The sequence below is a fragment of the Apteryx rowi genome, unplaced genomic scaffold, assembly GCF_003343035.1.
Source record: "Apteryx rowi isolate R43461 unplaced genomic scaffold, aptRow1 scaffold_88, whole genome shotgun sequence".
In the NCBI taxonomy this organism is placed as follows: domain Eukaryota; kingdom Metazoa; phylum Chordata; class Aves; order Apterygiformes; family Apterygidae; genus Apteryx; species Apteryx rowi.
The window spans coordinates 568,003-593,431 of record NW_020451182.1 but is presented as its reverse complement, the minus strand read 5'-3'; the positions used below and the strand labels follow the sequence as shown (position 1 = coordinate 593,431).

The 25,429-nt window shown below is 41.6% G+C and overlaps 2 protein-coding genes across 8 annotated transcripts in view; one reads left to right on the top strand and one right to left on the bottom strand.

Annotated features, from left to right (window-relative positions):
* FBXO33 (F-box protein 33) overlaps positions 1-3,523 on the bottom strand; it is a 23,548-nt gene extending 20,025 nt beyond the window's left edge. The window contains exons 1-2 of the mRNA XM_026090831.1: positions 3,440-3,523; positions 2,768-3,027 (exon numbers count right to left, since the gene is read on the bottom strand). Of these exons, the coding sequence (XP_025946616.1) occupies positions 2,768-3,027; positions 3,440-3,523 (344 nt within the window). The remainder of the gene's footprint in view (positions 1-2,767; positions 3,028-3,439) is intronic.
* On the top strand, positions 3,068-25,429 carry ZNF410 (zinc finger protein 410). Of its 7 annotated transcripts, none has more exons than XM_026090796.1 (11): positions 3,068-3,152; positions 4,390-4,580; positions 13,904-14,039; positions 14,338-14,571; positions 14,870-15,061; positions 15,934-16,117; positions 16,995-17,176; positions 19,934-20,023; positions 21,202-21,327; positions 21,900-21,944; positions 25,078-25,429. In XM_026090796.1, the coding sequence occupies exons 2-11, from the start codon at positions 4,548-4,550 to the stop codon at positions 25,095-25,097; spliced, it is 1,242 nt and encodes a 413-aa protein (XP_025946581.1). In that variant the 5' UTR covers positions 3,068-3,152; positions 4,390-4,547; the 3' UTR covers positions 25,098-25,429. The 7 variants fall into 7 exon arrangements, with proteins under 7 accessions (XP_025946581.1, XP_025946579.1, XP_025946580.1 ...); XM_026090794.1 differs by having other exon boundaries at positions 21,900-22,037; XM_026090795.1 differs by lacking the exon at positions 25,078-25,429 and adding an exon at positions 24,858-24,974.

Below are 25,429 nucleotides of genomic sequence, written 5' to 3'. Positions count from 1 at the left end.
CGGGGCCGGCGGCTCCCGCAGCACCTGGCCGGCTCCCGGGGGAGGCGCTCGTGCGGGCGCGGCGGCGGCGCCTGGCGAAGGAGCGCGTCAGAGCTGCCGGCGACTGGAGAAACCTCCAACACGCTGTAGCAAGGCAGGGGGAAAAAAAAAGGCTTGAAAAGGATGTCGATCCGTGGCAGGCATTAGTACTCCTGTCCGACCTCACATTTCGATTTCAGCAGACAAAATTACCTCGACAGGATGCCAGCCCTGGCTGCAGAAAACACGCTGACTATGCAGGAAATGCTAAGCGTAACGAGGAGTTGACTTGTGATGAAGGCTGGCTATGATCCTGCAGTGATACACTAGGAAGTGATCCAATGCTCTATTTTCAAATCTTATCTCAGCTTCTTAAAGCTCACAGGCTTTATAGTACCCATTCCAACATCACACATAGGAGCGGAAAGATACTTCTCTGGTGTAAATAGATTTCAAAAATGTGGTACGTGTTGATTCTGCAAAGGCTGAACATCAAAGTGAATTTAATCTCAATTGTTCATGTAAGCTTTATGAATTTACTTTTAAACCTTATTGAAATAAATAAAAAACAGTACTGCCTATATCTTGTTATACTACACAGGAGTTTACATAATAGTGTATACTAGTTCAGAAATGTACACACAAAAGAAAAGATGTGCTAAGAGAAATAACGTCTGTTTGCATTCAGAATATTGGGTCATATTATAAACAGAATTATCATCAGCCAAACATACAACATATCTCTCCCTTCACTCCATCCTCAATCATTGTCTCACAGTAGGGGTGAAAAAATAGTATCTGTTCACAGAGGAATCTGAATCCCCTGTTTCTCCTTGATTAGAAATAAGCATCCCAGAGCAGCAGATGTTATTGAGAAAGTAACATTGTAGGAAATTCCCAGATGGACAATTCCTCTCCTATCAGGGACTAATGCTGTTTACATGCTTGTGTGAATGATATGAACCTGTATAAATGACTCAGGGAAGCACTGTGCTACTATCACTGCAGTTTTGCCTATCAGATTAGCCCTCAGTTTCTCGGGCAGTAAAGATGCAGGAGATGAAAAGTTCTGAAGCAGTTGAACTCATCTGGCTGAACTCAGCAAATGAAAGGAAGTTATGCTCTGTATTTTAATATCTGCTCAACAACTACATTGCTGGGCTCATGAAGAGTCAAAGGACTTCTAAAATTACCAAGTACCTTTATCTGAATGTATTCTGTAATCAAGCTTTACAATTCAGTACCTGGGATTACTGAAGTGACATCAAGACAAAATGGTTTATGAAGCTACTAGTTCTGCATTTCTGGTTACCTTTGTTAGATTATATTGGATCAGCAAGTGTAGCATGCTGGGATCATGCCTCTCATAAAACAGACGGCTTGCATGGTCATGTACTCAGCTTCTTCAGCTTATTGAGGTTATGCTAAAAATTCAAGCTCAGTAGCTCATACCTTTGGTTTTGTAGACTTGAAGTGAATATATGGGTCTGTTTCAAGCTTCAAGTCATCTCAGCTGTAGCTAAGTGGTCCAATATTATAGTGCCAGCTTTTGTGAAGTCACTGACTCCATCCCTCTGCGTGGCCACTATGATGCCCAGGCAACTGAAGCTATAAGGCTGCTGATTCGGGATCTTAGATCACAGCTTTCTCTGCCACTGACATCAGAAATATGCTTCAGCTTGACTGGGAGTTGATTTCAAGGTGCAGGCTTCTGTGAGTACTAATGCAGTACCTGCAAACTGATGGAATAATATCCAGAAAAAAAGATTATCTAACTTGCTTGCAGACTTAGGAAGTTACTGCTCAGTTCCAGCAGGTAGCTGATCAGGGTTTTTTTTATTGAAGCACTAGGCTCTTAGCCCTCCATGAGCTGAACAGTTAGTTAGAGGAGGATAACCTGCCTGAATCTTTAAGCTGCAAATCAAAATTTTCATGCGAATGAAAGGCATGGGAGCCGCAGAGAGACTGAAAAGAAGAAAGATCCAGATACAGTTCACAGGCAGGAGATGACGATGATTTCCCAGGAAGTGACCGCTGTGGATCAGAACCACACTGTGTGCATGGTCAAGTCCCAAGTAGCTGGGCTTTGCCAGCCTCAGCAGCTCTTGCTGGCTTGTTTCCACACGGCTGGGGATTCTAATTGCTCAGCAGCGCGGATGCCAGCGCAGGCCTGCTAGCACTCATTCAGCACAGCTCTGGCACAGGAGTCAGGAGTCGCATGTCTTTCTAAAGCTACAGAGTAGCTATAACCAAGTTAAAGTTTACTGGACCTGAAGGTCACCAGTTCAGCAGCTAATGTCAAGAAGAAAGGCTATGAACACTGCTGGTTCAGCAGTTCTATCCTGCTAACCTAGAGCTATCAAGATAAGGCTAACGAGCAAAAACCAAAGGTACAGGCTTTTGCAATTATTCACTCAGTCCCTTCTTGTTTGTTAGGTGCATTGTTAAGACATGTTATGTTTCTGGGTTTACTAACCGGATAGCATTTCACCTAATGAGCTGCTGTGAGCTCAGGAGTTCTCCATTAACTCACTTTTAGAGCAAAACAGAAAGGGAAACTAAATACTAATGAGAAACTAGTGCTTTTGCATGTGCTGTAACAAGTTGAAAAAATGTCTTTTATGATGATTTATATTGAGAAAAAGATAAGTGCAGCAGTTAACGGTTGAACTTGAGTGTAAGCTTCCTGTATAATCTTCATCAGTAAAAAATTCCCCAACTCAAAAGGGTATTTTAAGATGAATCATACCGTAAGTACCGCAGCCCTGGTAGGGGCCCGACTGGAAGCGGCAGCCTGCTAGGAAGGACTCTGCTTGGGAGAAAAAGCAAAGCGTCAGCTCCTGCCCCTTCGCCTCCCAGCGGCGCGGGAAACAGCACGGGAGCCGCGCACGCACGTGCCCAGCGGACACCCGTCCTCCCCGGGCGGGGCGGGGCGGCGGCGCCTCTGGGACTCGCCCCGCCCCAGAGAGCCCGCCGTCGGGACCTGGCAGCGGCCGGAAGTGGGGGTAGCTAGGCGGAAGGGGCGCTCCTCGCAGCACTTACCATAGATCTAGACCGGGCGGGGCGGGTTCCACCTCTAGCCTTTGGCATTTCCGGTTTGATGTGCGTCATATCCGGGCGACTCTGAGATGCCGGTAAGAACCGCGGGGGGGGGGGGGCCGGGCCSCCCCCCCCCCCCAGGACCCGCTGTTCCCCTGCGGGGCACCGGGGCCGAGCAGGCCGCGGAGCGGGGAGGGGGCCGCCCCCCGGGTGGGGAGGGGCCGGGCCCTCCCTCACGGCAGCGCACCGGCCCCACGGTGGGGGAGGCGCGCGGCCGCCCGGCTCCCCCCCTCCCCCCCCCGCCGTGCCCCGGGCCCCCGGGGCAGATCCCCGACCCCCGCAGCGGGCGGGCGGGAGCGGGCCGGTGCCCGCCGTGCCCCACCCCGTGCCCTCCCGGCTGAGGCGGCGGGGAGCCGGGCCTGCAGCTCCGGCAGCCTCGGCCCACGGGACGCTCGGGCGCCGCCATCCCGGGTGCAGGCTCAGAGAGGGCGGCGGCGGCACAAAGGGGAATATCCCCGAGCTGCCGTTTCTGTTTCCTAGTCTAATTTCTTCTGTTCTCACTCTGCTTACTATGTTACCATGTTGTCCCTGTACCGAGCGTGTTGCGCACACTGCTTGTTGGGAGTGCTAGGGAAAGACTTTCAAGTTTTTTTTTTTTTCCTCTGCTTATACAGTATTATTATTTTTTTGAATATATTCAATAGGATTTGTGATTGTGATGCAAGGAGAATAACTGTAGTTTGCTTTCTCCTCTGAACACTAGTTCTTTTCAAGTAAGCAAAAATAGGAACAAACATTTATTTTTCCTTGTAGCCTAAAGAAGAAACTTATTATAAAGGTATCGTGTGTATTTGTGAAATCTCTTTTAAAGAGAAGCTGTGTAAAAGGTACCTACCTACCTGTGCTCATCAAGAAACTTCTGACAAAATAGGTGAACATCTTAACAGACAGGAAAAGCAGAGGTTTCTTCATGACAGGTTGTACGTATATGGGCACCCTTCCTCAACAGTTTGGATAATCCTGCTGTTTTAGAGGTTGGAAATTCAGTCTCCTTGTCTCTTGTGCATTTTGTGTAGTTTTCAATTGATCCCATAACACTTTCCAGGACAAACAACTTAATTTTAATTGAAAATTATCTTTGAAAATGAGTTTCACAGCATTAGGATGTTATTCTTTTGGCTCAGTGATAATAGAAAGGCAGGAACATGGATAAATGGGAGTTTTCCCTGTTCTTCAAGGTATATTTTAAGCTTATTTGCAGCACCCACTGACTTTTTTGCTCTATTTTCTTGGTTCCTATTCCTTTATATCTTTTTTATTTGTTTGTTTTAGGTTCAATTGAATATTTGCCCAACACAGCTTCTTGCAGGAAGACCACCACACTGTTTTGCATTTAGGAAAACTGAGAATAAGCAGGGAGTGTTGTTCTCTCTGAATTCAAAATTTTGTGCCTTGCCGAGGACAGCTGCAGGAATCGGAAACTTGAATCAATGTTATCGGATGAGTTAGAATCCAAACCTGAGGTGAGCAATTATGATTTGGGTTTGGTTCCCAGAAAAGTTTGTCAACACTTAGAAAAAGTTCATTGAGTTTACTCAGTTTCCTACTTAGATATTAACTCCCAGAATGTTTTCAGCGACATCTTCCAACACTTTTATCTTTTGATTTGAATGGTAAAAGATTAAAGATCATTGCAATTTTCCCTCCCCACCTTTGAGTTTCAGCCAATAGTTTTGCCTATTCTCAGGTTACATTATCTTTTTTTCACTATTATAATGTTATTTCTGTTAAAAGAATAAAATAAATTACTGTACTGACTACTTCTTTCCCTCAAAGAAAATTGTCATTACTTGGTTTAGGGGAGTTTGGATTATTCCATTAACTTCAGCCAGTTCCGATTTTTAAAGTACTCCTACTTCTATTAAAGAGTTGCCAGAAGTGATGGACTGTAGCACCCAGGGGATCCTGGTTACTAGATGTGAGGCTGCTGGATTGCTCCCAGGTTCAACCGGTAGCATAACAGAGCATGAATTGCAACAATGTATTTGGATGCACACAGGAAGGCTCATGCTGCGCACCCAGCTGGCCACAAATGCATTAACACAAGCAGGAGTATAGTACCTCTAGAGGTAAACACAAACAGCATTCACATAAAACATGAACAGTGCAGAAAGCCATAATCCCACTTACCCAACAATGAAGGCTTTAAGTTTGTGGAAAATACTCATACCCTCAGTCACTTAGCTCACATGGACACACTTTTACAGGTCACTCCAGTCTCTGCCAGGTCTGAAGTCCTTATGGTATCTGTGCCCAGGCCCTGGGCTCTGTAATCCGGTCTCTGGCCAGGATCTTGGGTCTTTCCAGACCCAAGGTTTCCCCCTATTTACAGGCTAGTCTGACAAGAAATTTTCTAGCAGAACGCTCACTCACATGGAAAATAGATATAGGGTTTAGGACTGCAGTGATCAGACACAGAAGTGTCCTGACCAGCAGCCCTGATAATGTGTGACTGGCTTCTTTTATCTCTCCCCTCTCCATTTTCTATGGTTGTTCCCTCAGCTGCCCTTCCCTTTCCTTTGATCCTTCTCCTAAACATCCCGTAAGTTCTGCACATTCCTACAGTCCCTGTTGCATCCTAAATTAAGATTGTTCTTTCCTGTGAGATCAGTTCTGGTAACTCAGGATAATCTTTTTTTTCTTGTCAGTAACAAAGCTTCTGGTTGAACCTCTTCAACATGGCCCATTGATCAGGGTCTCCAGAGTTCTGGTCTTTGTTGCCTGTTATTTGCAGTTTGTTACATTCAACGCACAGTTGTATCTGCATGTTTAATTCATTACCTCTCCCTATTCTTGCCTTTGTCTTTTAGGCTGAATAGCTACTAACCAGCTGTCTTTAATTTCTCCCCACTTAAAAGTGCTGGAGACAACATCACCTGCTCTCCTAGCTTTTATAGCTCACAGTTTTACCTCTTCAGAGGGCTGCAGTCCTGGAGCAGAGGGCTTAGCACTACTGTGAGGTACCTTTTAGGGAAGTTTGCAGGTCTAAATAGATTTGTTTTTGTTGAGTCTTCTGTTTCTTTTTCAGTCCATATGCAACATAGATATCTTAAACTGGTATTCTAAGGAGAACAGCTGTTATGCTGGTAACTCTTGACAGCTCAGGTCATTTGGCGATATATTTGTTTCTTAATGGAGCAGCCAAAGTCCTTCCAGTCACACTATTCAGGAAGAGTAGCTGCACGTTTGCAGTTTCTGTGTAGAAGCTACTGTGTATAGTCTTGGCTTGGGGTGTGAGGAGTTCCTTTCTCTTGTCTTGTGATTGATATCTCACAGCTGTTGTTGAATTTTGTCCCAGTTCTGAATGGCAGGGTAGAGCACTGCTGCTTCAGTCTGTGGGTGGGTAGATTTCCATAGATTATTTCTGATTATCAGTGGCTAGGATAGTGAGAACACATGTTCCTCAAGTATGAGCTGCAAGTGGGCCCCTTTTTTTCTTGACTCGTTGAGTAAGGTATTTGTCCTATTTTCCCATAGCAGGGTTGCATTTCCTTCCCAGCAAACCCAGAACAGAGTAAGCAATTACTTTGCAGGAACAGGTCTCATGCATGAAAGCTACAGTGGTTGCAGGGGGCATCCTTTCCCATAGATGCTCTGTTCTAAGTGGTATTCCTCAATCTTGCTTAAGACCATTTTGCACTACAACTTGGGATTCATTTGGGTTGTGAACTACCCAGTCCCATACACATTCTCTTTCTAGCTCTGGTTGTGAAAGTTGACTGTTAGGTCATTTTCTGCTCCTTTGACCTGAAACTGGAAGATACCCTTCTTGCATCTTTCCCAAATAGCAGTTCAAGTTATCTCTGAAAGTCCATCATGATTTTATATCCTCTGATAAGCCATGGAAACATAATATTCATAGTCACTGGTGTTCTTTGATATCCCCTACCACATGCAAAAGGTGTTCATTAAGAGCTAACTGTATTTGTGTACAAGTAGCATGCCAGGTAATATTAATCAAGGCACTGTGGATGGACTGCGTAAGTTTCATTGCTACTTTAACTGTTTTTATCCCTAAAGTAGCCACCAACGTATGTGTAAATGTTTAATACTTGAATAGAGGTGAATTCTCCTTTGATTAGGAGTCACAAAGCTGCTGGGAGATGGTTTGTATGGGCAGGTGTGTCTGCTTTTTCTTCTGGATTCCCTACCCCCAAAGCTGTCTTGCCTGCGTTCCACAGAGAGCCGATAAGATCTGCATTTTGCATGTTTTAAACCTTTAGGGAGATCTGTTACAATTGCGAATAATTCCAGCCATGCCCACTGCACAGGTGCACCACAGGGTGCTTTCTGCCATCTGGATAGCTCCAGTACAGTTAAAATAATCAAGTGAACTACAGCTCTAGTTAAGTTGAATACGGCTGTTGAAAGGGAGATGGAGGAAGGTGTTTTAGCCTTCCAGCCTTTCCTTTCTCTCCCCATCAGCACTTTATAGAGGGAGATTCTGAGTGTATTCTCCAGAGGATGTGTGGGAGGAGGGCATCCCAGTTTCCAGCTGATAATCCTCCTGCCACCCACACTCTTTTGCTCCAGCCTTCTCTTGCCCCTGATCTAGTAAATGTTATTTTGATCTCTATTCTGTAGTGGTTCACTGGTTAAATTTAGAACAGTTCTAATATCAATTAAAAACCTGGTCATTGCTGTTCTATGAGTCTAGCCTTGGCTCTCCAGATGCCTGGTAGGAAGACTGATCTGGACACTAACACTGGGCCAACCTTTGCTCCCACCCCCAACAAAGAAGGATCAGCAGTGTCTGGAAGTTCTTGGGATCCAGATCATCTGATAGAGGGGAGGGGGTCTGTGGTGAGACACAAGCTAAAATATCTGTAGGAGAGGTTCCCAGTTCTTTAAAAAGATTTTTGGTTTTTTATGTTTCTCTCAGGTTAGGGACGTTATCAGAGCCTTCTTGGTAACATGAGCAAGCTGCACTGCCTGCAGTGTTACACCAAAACTGATAGACCCTGGGGTCATTTCTTGTTGATAGCTGACATCTCAACCATCCTTGTTGACTGGCAGGGATGACAATTACTTGTTTAGTGACAAGAGCCAAGGAATATTTTGCATTTTTAGTAGGTACACCATTTACATAACTGACAGCATTTCCAGGGTTAAGTGGTATTTCAGCAGAAGTTTAAGGAAGGTATATTGAAGAAGGTGGTATGGTGGAACCCAGAAAGTCAAATTGCTCATAGGAACATGCAGCTGAATTTTGCTCATTTTGTCCCACCCCAAGGTTCATAGATTCTCTCTATACAACTCACATCTGGCCTGTAAAGTTTGAATCTCTAAGTTGAGGATGTTGTTTTGCAATTAATCAATATCAAAATTTGTTTAAAATTTCAAAAAAAAAAATTTTTTAAATAGAGCTTAGCTATAGAGTAAAGCCGCTTTAAAACTCATCATTGCTTTTGTGGTTTGTTAGTATTCTGTCCATTCAGTTTCCCTCACTGCTGCTCTTCAGGTGCCCCCAAGACGTCCTAAGGGTTTGGTTACAAATTCTAACACTTTGGGCATGTTTGCAAAAGGTTCAGCCCCCTCCTTGCATAGGAATTGCATACCCACCATCCAACCTCAACGATTCTGTGATTGGGAATACTTACTGCCTGTTTGGATCCTGTTTGTGATGCCAGATATTATGTGGTTGTTCAGTCTGATGGACTGCAGCATCCAGGAGGTTCCTCTTCTCCTCGTCCTCTAGATAAGAGACCGCTGGACTGTTCCCAGGTCCAGCCAATAGTGATGCTGAACCTGAACTGCAGAGATGCTCCCATGCACACCCAGATGGTACAGACATGGCTGGCCATAAACACATTAACACAGGCAGGAGGGCAGTACCTTTACAGGCACCCACATAAAACATGAAGACCACAAATGGCCTAATTCTGTTCCTACTCTCCAGGTAGTCAGGCTTGAAGTTCACTAGCATATCACACATGTGCCCTCACTCACCTCACATGCATACTTACATTCATGGATCTCTCTGGTTTCCACCCCAGAACTTCCAGTATCCGTGCCCAGGCCCTGGGCTTTTTAATCCAGTCTCTGGCCAAGGATCTTGTGTCTTTCCAAATTGTGGTTTCATCCTATTCACAAACTAGTCCAACCTGAAGTTCACTAACTGAACACAGTTATTCAGAAACTATTTAGGAACAGCGTTTAGTAAGATGATGAGATGGACTACAGTGCCCAGACCCAGCAGCAAGCTGACCAACAGCTTGCTAACATGTGGTCAGCCCCTTTTATCCCCCTCTTCCTGTTTCCCATGGTTGTTCTGCCCCTAACCACCTTGATCCCTCCCTTTCTCCTGCCTTTAATCCTTCCCCTAAACATCCCAATAAGTTTTTCACATTCCCACAGCTCCCTGCCCCCCTTAAGACAACCCATAATAAGTTTTACCAAGTCCCACAATTTCCCTCACATTGCATTATAGGTTTGCTGTTTCTTATGAGACCCATCTGGTAACTGGTGATAATCTTGTTTTCTTATCATTTACAAAGTTTCTGGTTGAATCTCTTGAAGGTTACACTCAAGTGGTCCCTGTAAGGCCCATCCATCAGTGTCCCAGGAGTTCTGGTCTTTGTTGTTCTCTTATCGGCAGTTTGTTAGAATTTGTGTTTCTGTGTTTAATTTATTACCTCTTCTGCTTCTTGTCTTTGTCTTTTACATTGAATAGCCAGTTATCAGGTATCCTTACAGTTTCCTTTTTGCTTTCAGTTGCTAAACCAAATTAGAAGAAACTTAAACCAGTGTACAGTTTTTGTAATGATTTTTTTCCCCATATCTGCAGTTGCTGTAGTTGTCACACAGGTATTAAATGATTTTAAACGTGAAGGGAGGTTTCTGAAAGTACTTAGCTGTTAAGATGCAACTGTCCCGTGAAAAATTGTATTTTCATATAATTATTTGATGTAGAGATGGGAGAGTATATTTGGTGATTGGTTTGCTTTAATTTAAGGGAAGGATTTTTTTTTTTTTAAATGATAATTTTTACTAATGAGAGCGATTCATGTCCTTTTATTTATGGCTGCTTCTTTTACCCCCTCTGGGTCTCTATATAGTTTGATATTACTTTACAAAGAAAATTAAAGGGCTCCCTTTTCTTTCAGGGATCCTTTTGTGGTTGCTACCTTTTGTTTTTCCCTCCTGGCTTAGTGTTGCTGTGTATTGGTGGAGGGTTTGAAGCAAAGCTTTCCTGTTGTAGGTCAAAAGTTTTGTTTAAAGCATTCTGTACAAAAACAGAAGATAAAAGAATCCATAAAACATGTATATTACATGGCTGAGTAGGTAGCAGTAGGGATTGCAGATAGTATTTAAATGAAAGATAATTCAGTAATTTAGAGTCGTTTTGCTGCACACATTTGTTAGTCCCATTTCTCCTTTTTTGTTGCTTTCCTTTGTTATTCCTCTCTCCCTTCTTGTATTTTTCCCCTCCTGACACATTTTATTTTAAATTAGAATGCAAGTCTTTTGGGGAGAGACTGTCCCTTATTGCCTACAGGTTTTCTGAGAACATAAAAAGTTCCCCAAATGGTTTTGACTGGGGCCTCTGGGTAATCTTATAATATACATAATAGGAAATAATTCTAATCTTTCCAACTACAGTGTGGCTTGTGGCCTAGTTTATGTAGCATATTGCCATCTGAGTGACTTCAAGACTTGTTATTTACCTTCACAATTGTCAGGGAGCAGCAAGGGCCAGCTGCTCCCTAAGGGCAGGTTAGCAGGGAGCCAAGAGCAAACCCAGTGCAGGCAGCACCCTCACCAGCACAGAGCAGTCCCGCAGTACCTGCACACGGTGGGCAGAGGCAGGTGCTGCTACAGGGTCCATCAACAGCCCCCACCAGGGCAAAGCAATGAACCAAGTCCAGGGTCCATCCAGGGAGTCCAGTCAGGAGCAGCAGGAGATGGGGGCAGCAACAGGACATAGGACAGGGCTGCAACATCAGTCTGTGGTTCATCCAGGAGAAGAATCTGGAGACAGCTCCACCCATAGCAGAGGCGGGGGGGGCAGTGCCCAGGTCTGAGCTTAAATGGAGCTCCTGGGCCCATAGGCAGGAGCTGGGAGTCTCAGGTGAGGCCACTCAGGACTGTTAAGGCCTGTTGGTGTCCTCAGGGCCCCAACAGCAGTATTCCTAGAGGCAGATGTGTTTGAGGAAGCATCAGTATTTCCAGTGTTTTCATGATAGGAAATGGGCATAGAGAAATTAGATCCCAAAATATGAAGTGCCCTCTTGTTTTCTTCACAGTTTCTTTGATTAAATGCACCTGGTCCTGATGTAGCAAAGGTTCAAAATGTTGATATTTGCTATAGAAATAATTTGGAATTGGGTGCTCAGTAGTTCTGAAAGTTAATCCCCAAAGCAGTCACAACATCCACATATGAAATAATGATTAGTGACTGCTGTTGTTTTTTTTTTTAATGGTCTTGTGATTTAAGTCAACAGATCAGACTATTCGTCTTTTTCCACTCTGCTCCTTTTGACACTGACGAACCTTCTCACTGCACAGAGAGTGCCGCCTGGGCTCTCTGGGAATACATGTTAAAAATGTCTCAAAATGAGGGTAATAGCTTTTGAATACCTATCTTGTACAATTTTCTTTTAAGTGCCAAAGATAAAGCAATTCCAATGCATACAGTTGTTTGCTAGACAGCATAGAATGCAGGATCTTTACATGGAGCGGTTTTCTAGAGATAAGAAGTGGTGACTTAAGGGTTGGTTTTGGTGCATTGTTATTTTTTAATATTTCCTTTATCCATGCTCTTCAAAATATGTTGAGAATGTGAGTATAGGGGTAAGTCTGTTTGGCAGAGCTTATAAGCCAAACGAAGAGAGTTTTGAGAGGCCTTTTTTCTGAAACATGGAATCTCCGTCTAGGTCTGTTTGAAATTACCTTTTCTGGTCTTTATGTTCTCCAGAGTTTTAATTCCATACAGGAGAGGGATTTGAGACCATATTTAAAAAAAAAAAAAAAAAAAAAGCTTGTGGAGTATACAGAAGAATTAGTTCAGTAATTTCATTATAAAAGTTGGGGCGTGTATCTCCTAATTCCCAGCCATACTTCCTTTGTTAAATCAGACTATTTTAATATGGACTGTTGTGGCACTGGTAACAGAAAAAATGTGTTTTCTATGTCTGTGCTTTGGAGGTGAAGCTAAATACTCTTGTTTCAGACTGGTTCCAGAGGCTTAGAGGGGCCCAGGATCACATCCAGCAGTGCAGCAAAAGCTTGGACTTTGAGATGTTGTCGGGGGAGGGAATGAGTAAGCAAAGTACGTGCTTTGCTGCTCTGAACTTTGTTACATATGCTTAGACTTTCAGGGGACTGGAAAAGCCCTTCTCTGACTTCTAGTTTCTTTCCAAATTTTAGATTGCTTTTTGGTAATTCAAGATTTCTAGGAGTTAGCCAGAAGTACTTTTTACATTGGCATTGCTGACTGATGTTAAGGATAGCTGTATCTTTTGAACTGAATGACCTGGGCATTTCTCACCTCCTGGGCCCATCAAGATGAGGGCTGTTCCCTATTTCTGTTCCTAGGTCCAGCCAATAGTGAGGTTTAGTGCAATTTTCAATTGGTCACACACACAGACAGTACAGATGTGGCTCATGACAAACATTAATGCAGAACGGTAGTACCTTTTCCCACATAAACACAAAGAGCACAAATAGCCCGATCCTGTTTCTAAGAATCGTTGCTTAGAGGAAACCTTCTTTCATGGGTTTCTCCAGTATTTGGCCCCAGACCTCTCATCCTACTTGTCAGCTTGTCTGGCCTGAGGTTTGCTAGTGCCCCCCCGCCCCAGACTAGAGAGCACAATCATGTAGGAAATAGTTTGGAATAGAGTTTAATAAGAAGACAGGACTGACTGTGGAGATCAGGTGCAGGGCTTGGCAGACAAGTGAAATGATCAGACTCCTGCTACATGTAAAGGCCTCTTTTATTCTCGCTCCCTTTTCCCATGCTTGGTCTTCCATGATGCACCTTGATCTTTCCCTTTTCCTGCCTTTGGCCTTTCCCCTAAACAACCCATAATCCCAAACAGTCCCCAAAATCTCTTGTTCAGTCCTCAAATTCCTCCCCAGGGAATGCATCCCAGAATAAGTCCTATATCCCTTTATGCAATAGTCCCCCTTAGTTTGCATAACATTCTGGAGAGTTTCTTCTGCTGGATCCTCTTAGTGGGTGGGTTTCACACTAGGGACAATGGCTTCAATTGTTCACCTTTGATGGTTTTGGGAGTAGCTGTTTCGGGTTGATTAGGCTGTCTCCCTTCCCATCTTCTTCCTCTGATCATTATCTGTCTATTTAGAATAGCCATTAGTCAGATAGGTTTACAGCTAGTCTTTCTCTACCTTTTTTATTTAAAAGGCCAACTTCATTTCAGTTAAGTGTTGAAAGACAATAATTAAACAAAATACCTGAGTCAAAGGCTGAGCATGGAAAACGTTTACTTGGAAGGTTAGAGCATAGTAAAGTATCAATAAACCAGGAATTAAAAAGGAAAATATGAGGTAGCCTATGTAGCCTTCAGTGTAGTCTACAAGGATCCAGAGCAGTTTTTTGTATGTTAAAGAAATGACAATTTTATAAGTATTTCGCAGATGACAAGTGCGAATGATATATTCTTGGTCATTGATGTAAGTCGAAAAGCTTTCATTTACTTTTGAGTGTATTAGATTATATTCTTTGTCTCTTACAAGACAGTATGGGCTAATGGAGTGGGTTTAGTACCTTTTTTAAATGACTTACGCTACTCTTGAACTGATCTTCAGTATCTCTTTKCAGCTGCTGGTTCAGTTTGTTCAGAATACTTCTATTCCACTGGGGCAAGGGCTGGTGGAATCGGAACCAAAAGACATCACCTGTCTTTCTCTCCTTCCTGTTACTGAGACCTCAGAATGCAACAGACTGATGTTGCCAGGTAAAATCTATGGAGCAGATCTTTGTGGGTGTGTCATTTATACAGCTGTCCTTAATGCAGCGCTGTGGCGCACGTTGTACCTGCCTCTTGCTGATAAGGCATTCCAGTGACGGAGGAACAAGTTCAGAAGGATGACTGAAACTTTTCTCATTTAATGAAGAAGTTTGGCTAGACAGAAAATTCCTTTCTCCTCCTGTCTCTCTCATGTTCTAATTGTTTTTACTAGAAAAATAACTTCATAGGTATCTTTTAGTCATTGCATACTTTTTATTTTCTCTGGTTTCACTTTCTTCACTAGATGATGAAAGAGATCTCACTTCTCCAAGTCACACTAATTCTTCCAAAGATGTTTCTTCATCTGCTGTCTTGAGAAGCCTCCAGGTAAATGTGGGCCCTGATGGAGAGGAAACAAGGGCACAGAATGTACAGAAACCGTCTGAGCTTCTGTCAACTTCAGAGACTTCCAGTTTATTGCAAGACCTCCAGCCCAGTGACAGCACTTCATTTATTCTTCTCAACCTAACAAGAGCAGGTAATTCTCCTTCTGTTTGTCATCTGGCTGAATATGTCTCAGACAACAGAATGCAGGAGATACAAGTACATCTCTGTCCCTGCTGCTTATGAAGGGGAAAGATCACAAAATTTGCTGGGCATTATTGGATATGTCAGGAGCATGTAACCATCAGCAGCTTCCTATGGTGCAGAGGTCAGTGAAGACTTTTTTAGTGCAGATACTACATCTGTATCATGAACACTAGCCTCTGGGAAGCAAAAGAAATTGCCCTCTATTGCACTGTCCTTCTGTTTCATGGAGTTGTCTTCTTTTTTAGGGCTGGGGTCTCCAGCAGAGCACTTGGTGTTTGTTCAAGATGAAGCAGAAGATTCTGGGAATGACTTTCTCTCTCATGATAGCACAGACAGCAGTACCCCATGGTTCCTACGAGTACAAGAATTGGCCCATGACAGTTTAATTGCTGCCACTCGGGCTCAGCTCGCTAAGAATGCCAAAGCAAGCAATAATGGTAGGAAATCTCCTGGTTCTCTCTCAGAAGTTGAATCTCCTATACAAGGCCCCTAGTTTCAGCTGTAGTTGTTTGTTTGTGTGTAGAATAGCCAATGAATTATATAAAGTTGTTGTGAAGTCAGTTCAGTAGTTTGAGTTTAGGGAAGTTCATTAATTTAATGTCTGTGCTGGTTCTTTCTTTCTCTTTCTCTCTCTCTTGCTTATAATCTATTCTGATGTGTCCTTAAATCATCAGTGACAGAGAATGATGCAGAACAATCACTTAATTTTTCTGTAATGTACATAGGCTCCTCAGTTTTTCTCAGGGAACAAGCTTTGGTGGAAGCACCAGTTCTCTTGCAGTCTTATTCTCTGTTATACTTAAAGAGTATCTTCCTTCCAATTGCAGCTGTTTGTATTTCAGCTTTTGTTTTCACTTTCAAGTCTATTTTTAATGCATACTATATTTCATACTTTCTTCTTCTTAGCTCCACTAGGTTTGGAGATCAGCTTTCTAGGGGATACTTAATTGGACTTAGTCACATGCTTTATGACTTATTATTTCAATAAAGAATTGCAATCAAATGCATTATCTCTTTTTTAGCCATTAGAACCATTTTTCTGGTTTCTAATGAATTGACTTTATATTCTTCCTGTGATAAGCCTCATCTGGTGGCAGCTAGTCTGATATGGATAATTTGCTGGGAATAGTTTATGGGCCTGGAAAGATTCATGAATGTGTCTGATCTCTGTTATGGGCTAGGTAGCAGCATGTAGGGCATGGTAAGCTATTAGTAACCAGGAGCATATCTGCCTTACAGACCTATGTCATATATGATGCTGTTTTTATCTATTGAATTTGATATGTTATAGTAATCTGTCTCCTTTTAGATTTTGGTGGGCTTTTTCTTCCAGGTGAAAATGTTCATCTTTGCTCAGGAGATGGGCAGCCAAAAGACTCTAGCCCTGTTCCTCATTTATCTCGTGTGGAAAGGAAGCTAAAGTGCACAGTTGAGGGCTGCGATCGGACATTTGTGTGGCCAGCTCACTTCAAATACCATCTAAAAACACACCGGTGAGCAGAAAGAGCTATATGTTGTTGTGAATTTGCAAAAGCATGCTGTGTATTTGGGATAGCATTGGTTTCCAACATCAGCAAGCTGTGAAAACCTGATGTTACTCTTAGAAATAGTAAGGCCGTTGCTTTCTTTAATTCAGTTATGTTGAAACACCTTGGCCAAATTTAGATTATTTTTGCAGGTCCTTGTTAATACTGGATTTAGAACATTTATATTTTAACAGGTGCTCAGTAAAGATAATTAACTAACACCATGTACATACATTACTTCTGTGGTACAGTGAATATTAGAATTTGTGGGATGGTGTCATATTTTTATATATCCTTGAACAAAGTTGCTTGTTCTAATAAAGGGCCATAATCTCTTCTACCTGAAAAATCATTGGTCTTTAAGGTAAATTGTAGACAGCTTCCTGCTCTCTACAAACGATCACTTATTGAAAAGTGTGAAGGACTCCATGAGATATGAGCCCATCACCTTGCCCTGAGGCAGGGCCAGGAAAAACTACATGTACTGTATGTACAGGTACAGTCATTTTTGAACCTCCAGTGACTGAAATTCCACAACCTTCCTATATAATCTATTGCAGTGCTTTACTAAATCTTTCTGGGTAGGGAATGGGCCAGGTAATAGGATGAAAAGGTTTGACATATCTGAATGACTTCTTCCAATGGACAACACAGACTCTGGTTATATGGTAGTTCCTTAGGACTAATTTAGGCCTCTCACTTTGGCCGAGTCACTTCATTTTTGGGTATAATTCATTTCAGTTACTATGCTTTGGCTTTTTATTTAATCAAAAACAAGAAGATAGCTCATGAAAAAGTATGTTGCAGTAGCTGCTTATGAAACAGCTGTTTTGTTGCTTTCCAGGAATGATCGCTCCTTCACCTGCCCAGCAGAAGGCTGTGGAAAAAGTTTCTATGTCTTGCAGAGGCTGAAGGTGCACATGAGAACTCACAATGGTGAAAAACCCTTTGTGTGCACAGAGCTGGGCTGTGGGAAACAGTTCACAACAGCTGGAAATCTGAAGAACCACCTACGAATTCACACTGGTGTGTTTTAGACCTCACCTATTTGTGGTCGTCAGAGGTGGGGTCTTTACTGAGGAAAAAAACACTCCAGCCTTCAGCCTCAAACTTTGTGAATATTATGCTCATATATCTCTGACTTTCATTAGTGTCCGTTTCCTATCAATTCACATTGATCAGTGAATTCACAGTGAAATTAATCAACTGCTTCCCCTTTTACTATTCTGTATAATTTCATACAGGTTTCACCCTTCAAATACTATATGATGATGTTGCGTTCCTACTGTCAGATCCATGCTCTGAAGATTCCCTTCCCCTCCCCGCCCCGGTTGTTTGATTTGGGGGAGGTGGGGGGAGTGTTTTGTTTTGGGGAGAAACTAGATCATTCCCAAGGGAATAGTCAGTGAACACCACTGTCGTAAGTATTTTCATAAGGAAGCTATTTTAAGTTGCTGAGAAGCACAGTAGCTTAGATGTTGCTCCAGAGTAGAGTCTTGAACTCACAGTCATAGCTGGGCTGACATCTGGCTGAATCTTGGCTACCTTATGTTACTTGCACTGCTTGTAGAATGACTACATTTGGGAAGTTTAGGGAGGTGAGGAATGGAGTGGAATGAGTATCAAAAAATATAGCAGCAAAGTCTAATAGAGAAAAGCAGTATTTTGACACGCAAACTGCTCTGTGCTAATGTTGGTCAGGGATGTTACTATATGCTGGAGCCTATGTACTCTAACTCATGCTCAGCTTTTTATATTAAATAAAACAAGAACCTTTATTCCATAGTGTTGTATTTTATACATGGTTTGTTTATGCTGTCTTCTCTGCAGAATTTGATCCTGCCTTGTCAGTATTTATGGAAGTTGGTATATCAGCCAAAGCCTTGACAACTGCATAAAGTGTTTTAGGTGTTTTTATCCCAGAAAGGTATTTGAGAGAGGCACACAAGTTCCAGCTGAAACAATCAGCAATTTAATAGTTAGCAAAGTTGACAATGAACATTCCTGGGGGGTTGTTTGTTTGTTTTTAAGCCTCAGAGTTATCATACCACTGAAATAAATGGTCCAGTTCAGGCCTCCCAGAATATTATTAGAGATACCCTGGTAGCACAGGAAGGTAGCATTGCATTACAGTTGGTTAAGATTTCCAAATAACCTGCACAACTATGAGAGCACAAGGCATCTCAGTAAAATGAAATCTCAGATTATGTGGGCTGCTAACAGCTGTGTATGTTTTCTGCTTTATTTAACACTACCATATGCTGTGTACTTTGTAGATATATATATAGAATAAGGTTGCTATTTTAAATAATTTGAAGTTTAGCTAGAGAACACATGGTTTGTGGGCAGATGTTGGGATGTAGTTAAAAATTATATATGCCAATAGTAAATTTTGCATGTGTAGTAGCAACAGCTATATTTTGTACTTAGCTTTCTTTTGCACTTAAAGCTCCCAGCCACAGCATGGGTAAAGCTGACAGGCCCAGCTGATACGTGCACAATCCTCCCTGATAGAATGTGTTCTGCACTCAATGGAGCAGTTGCTTCTGGAGGAGTAAATAATAACTTTCTAAATGGCACATTGATAATGTGTAATTAAGAGTTTGATCAGACCAAAGTTGTTTTAAAACTGCAGCTGTAAATAGATCTAGAGTTTTCTATAGATGGAACTGTGTGCTGTTATTTTTGTCAGTGCTAGTTTTTCTTCCTTGGCCTTTCCCAAGTTTTAAATATGTATAACAAGCTAGAAGTTACAAGTAGTGTTCAGGAATCTGCTATGTATTTCAGCTCTATATCACCAATTAGAACATGCTTCGTTCGTTCTTTTGCTCAGATCCATTGAATACTACAGTAGATATGAAGCTGAGAAATAAACTGCAGGGAGAAGAATTTTAAAATCATAGTAGAAACAACTTTAGCAAGATCACTCCAAAAGAACTGTATATCTGGCAGACACAATAGAAATAGCTAAAACATCTTGCTTAATTTCCTATGGATTATATCCAGCAGGATTTGGTGTAACTCTGATATAGTAGTCTAGCTAAAGACTTGAAATCATACTGTTAAACATGGTGTATTGAGTTCTTTAGGGGGATGTTGCAGGCAACAGTTAGCTTTAGTTTTATTTCAGGCTTTATTAAAAAGGGGTTTAGAGCAGGTTAATTATATCACATTGCATTGGTGTAGTCATCTACTGATTTATTATCATTTAGTCAAATACAAAAATAGCTGTGGAGATACATATAAGTAACAAGTTTCTGCCTATGAAAATAAATTGTGCCTTGAATTACTGTTCCTCCACATATGCATATAAATGACTGACACCTCTCTTGCAGGTTTTTGCTGAGGTCAGCCTGTTCAGAAATAAAGTGTACAATCTGATGTGAAGGGAAATATAATTAATGGGATTTTTGGCCCTTAGAGGCAGAAAGGGAACAGACTCCTGGGAGTGTGTGAAGCAGAGAGCTGTTTGTTAAGAGCTGCATATAAATGATATATTGTATTCCAGATACTTTTGTATTACTCCCTTGGTAGTTATGTACTAGGACCCTAGCTTGCCTTTCGGTGAATGATGACCTTTCTGAAAGAATTTTCAGTATCCCCTCTTGAAAGCTGATGACGAGAATGCTTTAAAAGCCTTAGAAAGAGTATGTGTCGTTTTTGTTGAACTTTGATACATGTAAGGTCAAAAGGAAGAACTCAGTAGAGATCTTCAGACTGTTCTCAGGAACTTGGATCCCAAGTTAAGATCTCAAAGTCTAAGAATTTATTTTTCCCTTGTAGGGGAGAAACCATTTTTGTGTGAGGCACAGGGATGTGGTCGCTCCTTTGCTGAATACTCCAGCCTTCGGAAACATTTGGTTGTCCACTCAGGTAGGAACGTTCATATGACATGCTAAGACCTATCTGAGAAAAGATCTTTACCGTAGGACTTTGATTGGACTTTTTCAAGAAAAATCCGCTGGTTTCTACAGAATTTCTGGTCATATTGTTTCACCACTTCCTCTATAGTGCCTGTAGCCTGTAATCTTTAGTCTTTGCTGGTCTTTAGCCCTTTTCCTCAAACATCATTCTACATTTCATGATTCTAAATTCCAACTACAACAAATTTTAATTTATTTATTAAATAAAGAATGTTTCTAAAATGTCATGAAGTTGTATACCTGTTTCATAGCTGCCATTCTTTTATTTAAAAGACAGAATCTAACACCTCTTTACTCTTAACTGTTCCATTTGAGATCTCTTGTGAGTGAGTTTCTGCCACAGACAGGGATTTCCTTTTTTTTTTTTTTTAATATAGTACATATTTGTAATTGGACAAAGCATTAGATGGGAATTTCACAAGTGCAAAATCTGTTGCAAAGTTTCTGCCTTCCATTTTGATTGGTCTATCTTAAACGTCATCAGCCCATCATAAGTATGCCTTGTTTGGGAGAGGGGAAAATTTGCTTGGATGGTAACTTTTGGGACTACCTGAGCTCTCCATGCTTTTTCTTTCCTGTCTCTTTGGCTTCCATGCCATAAGCTTGCACTTACAGACAACATACTTGGTTGTATTGGGAAAATGATAGACTGCTCTGTAAAATGAGAATCCATTCACAATGACAACTCACGGTCCAGTCTGTACTTAGTAACATAAATCAAATGCTGCATTTTTTTGTGTGATAGGAGGAGATGGCTCCCCTCTGCTTGCTTGCTTTTAGTCAGTTTATATTCTGGGTGTGAGACCTCAAATCTTTCCATGTTCCTGAGTAAGAGATTCCAAATAGCTTGTTCACTTTCATAAATCAGATTTGAAGACTTTGTTACTCTTCAGCCTTGAGTTTTCCAACACTTGGCAACATTCGTATCTGAAACTCTTCTGTTCTGGAAGCTTATTTCTCTCTGGGAAATAGAAATACTTCTCACCTGATTTTTCACTGATAATTAGCACCAACAGTGTCAATGACCATTTCAAAACAGCCTTAATTTATTATTGACTTGTTTGTTGGTGAGGTATTTATTGCCAATTTGGTAATTCTTGGAAATTTTTTTCCCTCTTTTTCTCCAAGGAGTGAAGCCCCATCAGTGCCAAATTTGTGGGAAGACATTTTCCCAGAGTGGTAGCAGAAATGTGCATATGAGGAAACACCACTCCCGAATCGGAACAGCTGGCAGCAGAGAGCGAGAACAGCCAGGTAAGGATGGGAAGCTATTCTCTATGGGGAAGAAGTGCAGGAAGGAATTGGTGGATGGTCAGGAAGAAGGGAAGATGTCTGTCCTGAAAATAAGAGAGTACAAGCTAGTAGGGAATAATGTATTTTTCCTCTTGGAGATGAGGATATATTGCTATCAGGGAGAGATACTCTCCCCTTGTCTAAGATAGAAAACAAAGGTATTTTTCTGTATACGGTCAAGGGCAGATAGGTTTACTGTTTTCAAAATTAACTTGTATCTGATTTATTTTTTACATGGAATATGTGCCCTTCATGATATGTTCTTGTTGTAAGAAACCTTTTTTTTAATGCTATGTGAATTATTTAAAGAGAAGGCCAAGACTGCCTGAAATCCTGCCATACTGAGGCTCAAAACAATCAATATAGGAGTTACCACCCGTTGGAGTGCCGGATGCCCAAAGAGTAGGAGCTGATAAAGTAGGTGCTTAGGGAAGAAGTCTATGTGACTTGGAGGGCCAAAAGTCAGGGATTGTAGTAGATGATGCAGTATCATTACATCATAAGAATTTTGTTTTACCCTATTTTCACAATAGAGTCACTGATGGGGAGCAGTTTGCTGGAAGAATCTACAGTGCATAGTAAGAATCTCATCTCCATGAACTCTCAGCCTAGCCTCGGGGTTGAGTCTCTGCACTTGCCAGATACTGAATCTATTATTGGAGTGGAGGAGGGTGAGACCAGCTGCTCTTTTTTCCGCCCTCTTATATGTGGTGACTGAAGTGGGTTCGATCAGTCCTCCTAGAGGCTCATCATGTTGCAGTGGGATGAGTGAACATTGCTTTTACTGTGCACAGCGGGGGTGGGTAAATGAAGAATGAGTCATAAAACTGGAGTTGGAGAAGACCTACTGGACCAAGTTTCTCTCTTGCAGAGCTTCGGGGGTGAAGTCTGCTGCTTAGGTGTCATTTAGCCCATGTTGTGGAACGCCATTTCAAAACTGTTACTGCAGTCCATTCTCTTAAAGCCTAAAGCATTTGCATTGCTGGGGCACATAGGAGTCCCAGCTAAGGACCAGGACCTCATTGTGCTAGGCACTGTACAAATACTGAGTATCTTGAGTAACAGGCCTTCCATCCTTTACCTTCAGAGACTATATGCTAATACATCTCACTGTCAGAAGCTGATTTAATATCTGAAATAAATGTACTACTCAATATCATTTAATTACATTTGCTGTGTTCTTTTCCTGCTTTCCTCAGTCACTTTTCCCCAAAATTTGTTTGGTGTATCACTTTCTTTAAATTGGTCTACTTGTAGATGTTTTGAATTTTTCTGAACTTGAAGGCTTTCCTCAGAATTAGCATTATTAAGAATGCAAAGTTTTGCTAGGATACTGTGCACCTATACAGAGAAAGCTTTGAGTTTATATTGATCCCCAGCTGAATGTAAAGGTGCTGCTGTTGGTAAAGGTATTGTGATTTGGAGGTTCTTGCAGTAGCTCTGCCACATGCCTGTGAACCTGGACCTGATGTGGTTTTGCCACCATTTCATCACTTGATCAGCCCCAGAGAGATCAGTAACAGGGAGATGCTGTAGTGAGATGTCTCCTTTACTACAGTAATTTTATAGGTCAGCTGAACAAGTTGTAATTCTTTCAACTAAAAATAAGAAAATATTTCAGTATGATGCTAAATTTGAGAACAAAAGTGGAAAATCTTTATTTCCATACCATCTTCTGAAATATATAAAGAGAATAAATATAAGAAATGTAATCCTACTTTCAGAACAACACTTTGCTTAGGAGGATGATAGCAAGTTGCAGTTACTTGGTTTGGTGCTTTTACTTTCCTCAGATTTCAGCAATTTCAGTTTAGGGACCAACACTAAGACTTGGGTTTACCTGTCACTGTATTTATGCAGGAGTCACTGTATTTATGCAGGACACTTTAGTATTTGTTAAAGGCACATAACATACTATCACATATTAATTTAAAGTTCAAGCCTTTATTCCTCCTTTTTTAAGTCTTTTACCCTTTGCACACTTGGAAATTCCTCTTTCCAATATTATCAAGTATTATTATGGAAATTTGAAATCAATTTTAGCTGAGACCTTGCAGTTTGTAGATGCTGATTTGAAGTCCAAAATGGCACAACTTTAGAGAGGGGAAAAATGAGAAAATTTGCCTCTGGGCTGAACATAATTTATTGTGAGATCAACAGCCCATGATGGGACCTCTGCAACAGTTCTGTTAGTATTTGTTGCTAAGGATTATCTTTGTGCTATACAGATTTTGGCAAAGGCCACTGCCAGATTAAATATACCCTAGCTGGGTTTTCTTTTGGAATTTTTATAGAAAATGAGACTGAGGGAGGGGAGGTAACATTAGAAGAGATTAATATGCCAGCAGGAGGTAAGAGGATCTTTGGTTGTTTTGGACACAGTAGACAGTCATATGGTCTGGTTAAAATGCCACCTGGATTCAGGAAAGTAGTCTTGCCTTGCTATGTGTTTTTTAGAAATCTCAAGAGGCAGCAAACTTGTCAAATCAAAACTAGTTTCCGATGTCTTCACAGAAATATTCTTAAACTGGATGGCAGTCTTCTGGATGGTTGCTCAAATTCTGAACCTGAATTACAAACCTTAAAAGCTCTTACCAACGACTTTGGTAAATCTAGATAAATTCAGGTTCTGCCTCATCTTTGGCTCTGTTTTCTGCTTTCTTTCAGCTGCAGGAATTCCAAATGTCAGTTTAAAACAAAATTTGATTGATAGTTGGTGTTTGTCATCCATGCCATATGCTTATAGCTTTTAACCTATGTGTGGCACCAGTTTCCCAGTAGATGTCATCAGAAAAATGAGCATTCTGGAAACTGCTGGCTGAGCCAGTTATACTCAAGGTGACTGTGAGCTAGTACAACATGCTATAGCTGCAGCCTTTGGGGAGTAAGCTGGATAGATCAAGAAGTTTAGCAAAGCAGTTGTAGGTGATGAAGATAATACACATTCCATGCAATATACAGAGGATAGGATAGTCTTCCCCTATATGTAAAGCGTTAAGAATCAATTGACTGTGTGTTTTCAAAAGCAGGAAGAAAACAGGGATGTAGTAACAGAAGAAGATGGAAGCCATGAAAAAACACACAACAGGCTGCAAGGACTCTAGAAGGAGAGGTGTAAGACTTGAACCCAAAGCACATTCTGAGCAGGCAGATTAATTGTCATATTCTCCTGGAGCCAAAATTAAACGATAGTCTCAAAATGGACTACAAGATGGAGAACATGACTGTGTTTCAGTCACCAGGAAGCTAACTTCAGGAGCTGCTGTTCATGTTAAATCAGCACATGAGACTTCCTGCTTGGGGGTGGGGTGAAGGGAAGAGCATGCTGAGCTCCAGCACGTGGAGGATGTTAATTACTGTTTGACCAAGTATCAGTCAGTCTTCCTGCTGGGACTTCTTGGTGCTAAAATTACTTTGTTCCTGAATTAGTACACTATGAGATATATGTACTAGTAAATTTCTATTAAGTTCATTCCCTTCTTATGTTCCAGATACATGCATAGAAGCCTAAGTGGGCTTTAGACCAGAGATTTGGAGCATAGAAGAAATCTTTCCTCCCTCCCTCAATGCTGACATGGTATAGTGACAACAAGGTTGCATTACTCCTCTTTTCTATGTGATACAGGAGAAAGAACAGCCTTTATGTGTCCTACACAATTAAACCTATGTAGAAACTGGTACGCTGATATGGCCTTCCTTGAACCCTCCCAGGTGACTACTTCCGAGTGTAGAAAATCTCTACAGTGGAACAAGTATTTCCCAAACAGTTGTGAATTTCTCCAATCAAGGACTGTATTTGAATAGGCTAATTCCATCTGTGACACAGCACTCAACGTAGTCATTGTGTAGAAAGCTCTTCAACCAGAAGAGGAAGAAAAAAAAAAGGAAAACTAGAAGCCTAAACTTAGATTTGGTGAAGATTCTTTAGGTCAGTAAGACAGACTGCTGCAACCCAATGCATTCAGCTATATGCCAGCTTGGATTGATTTCTGAACCTGAAACCTGGGGGCCATAAATTCCTGGATCTAGAGCTTTGTTATGATTAAAAATGCGATGATCTCAA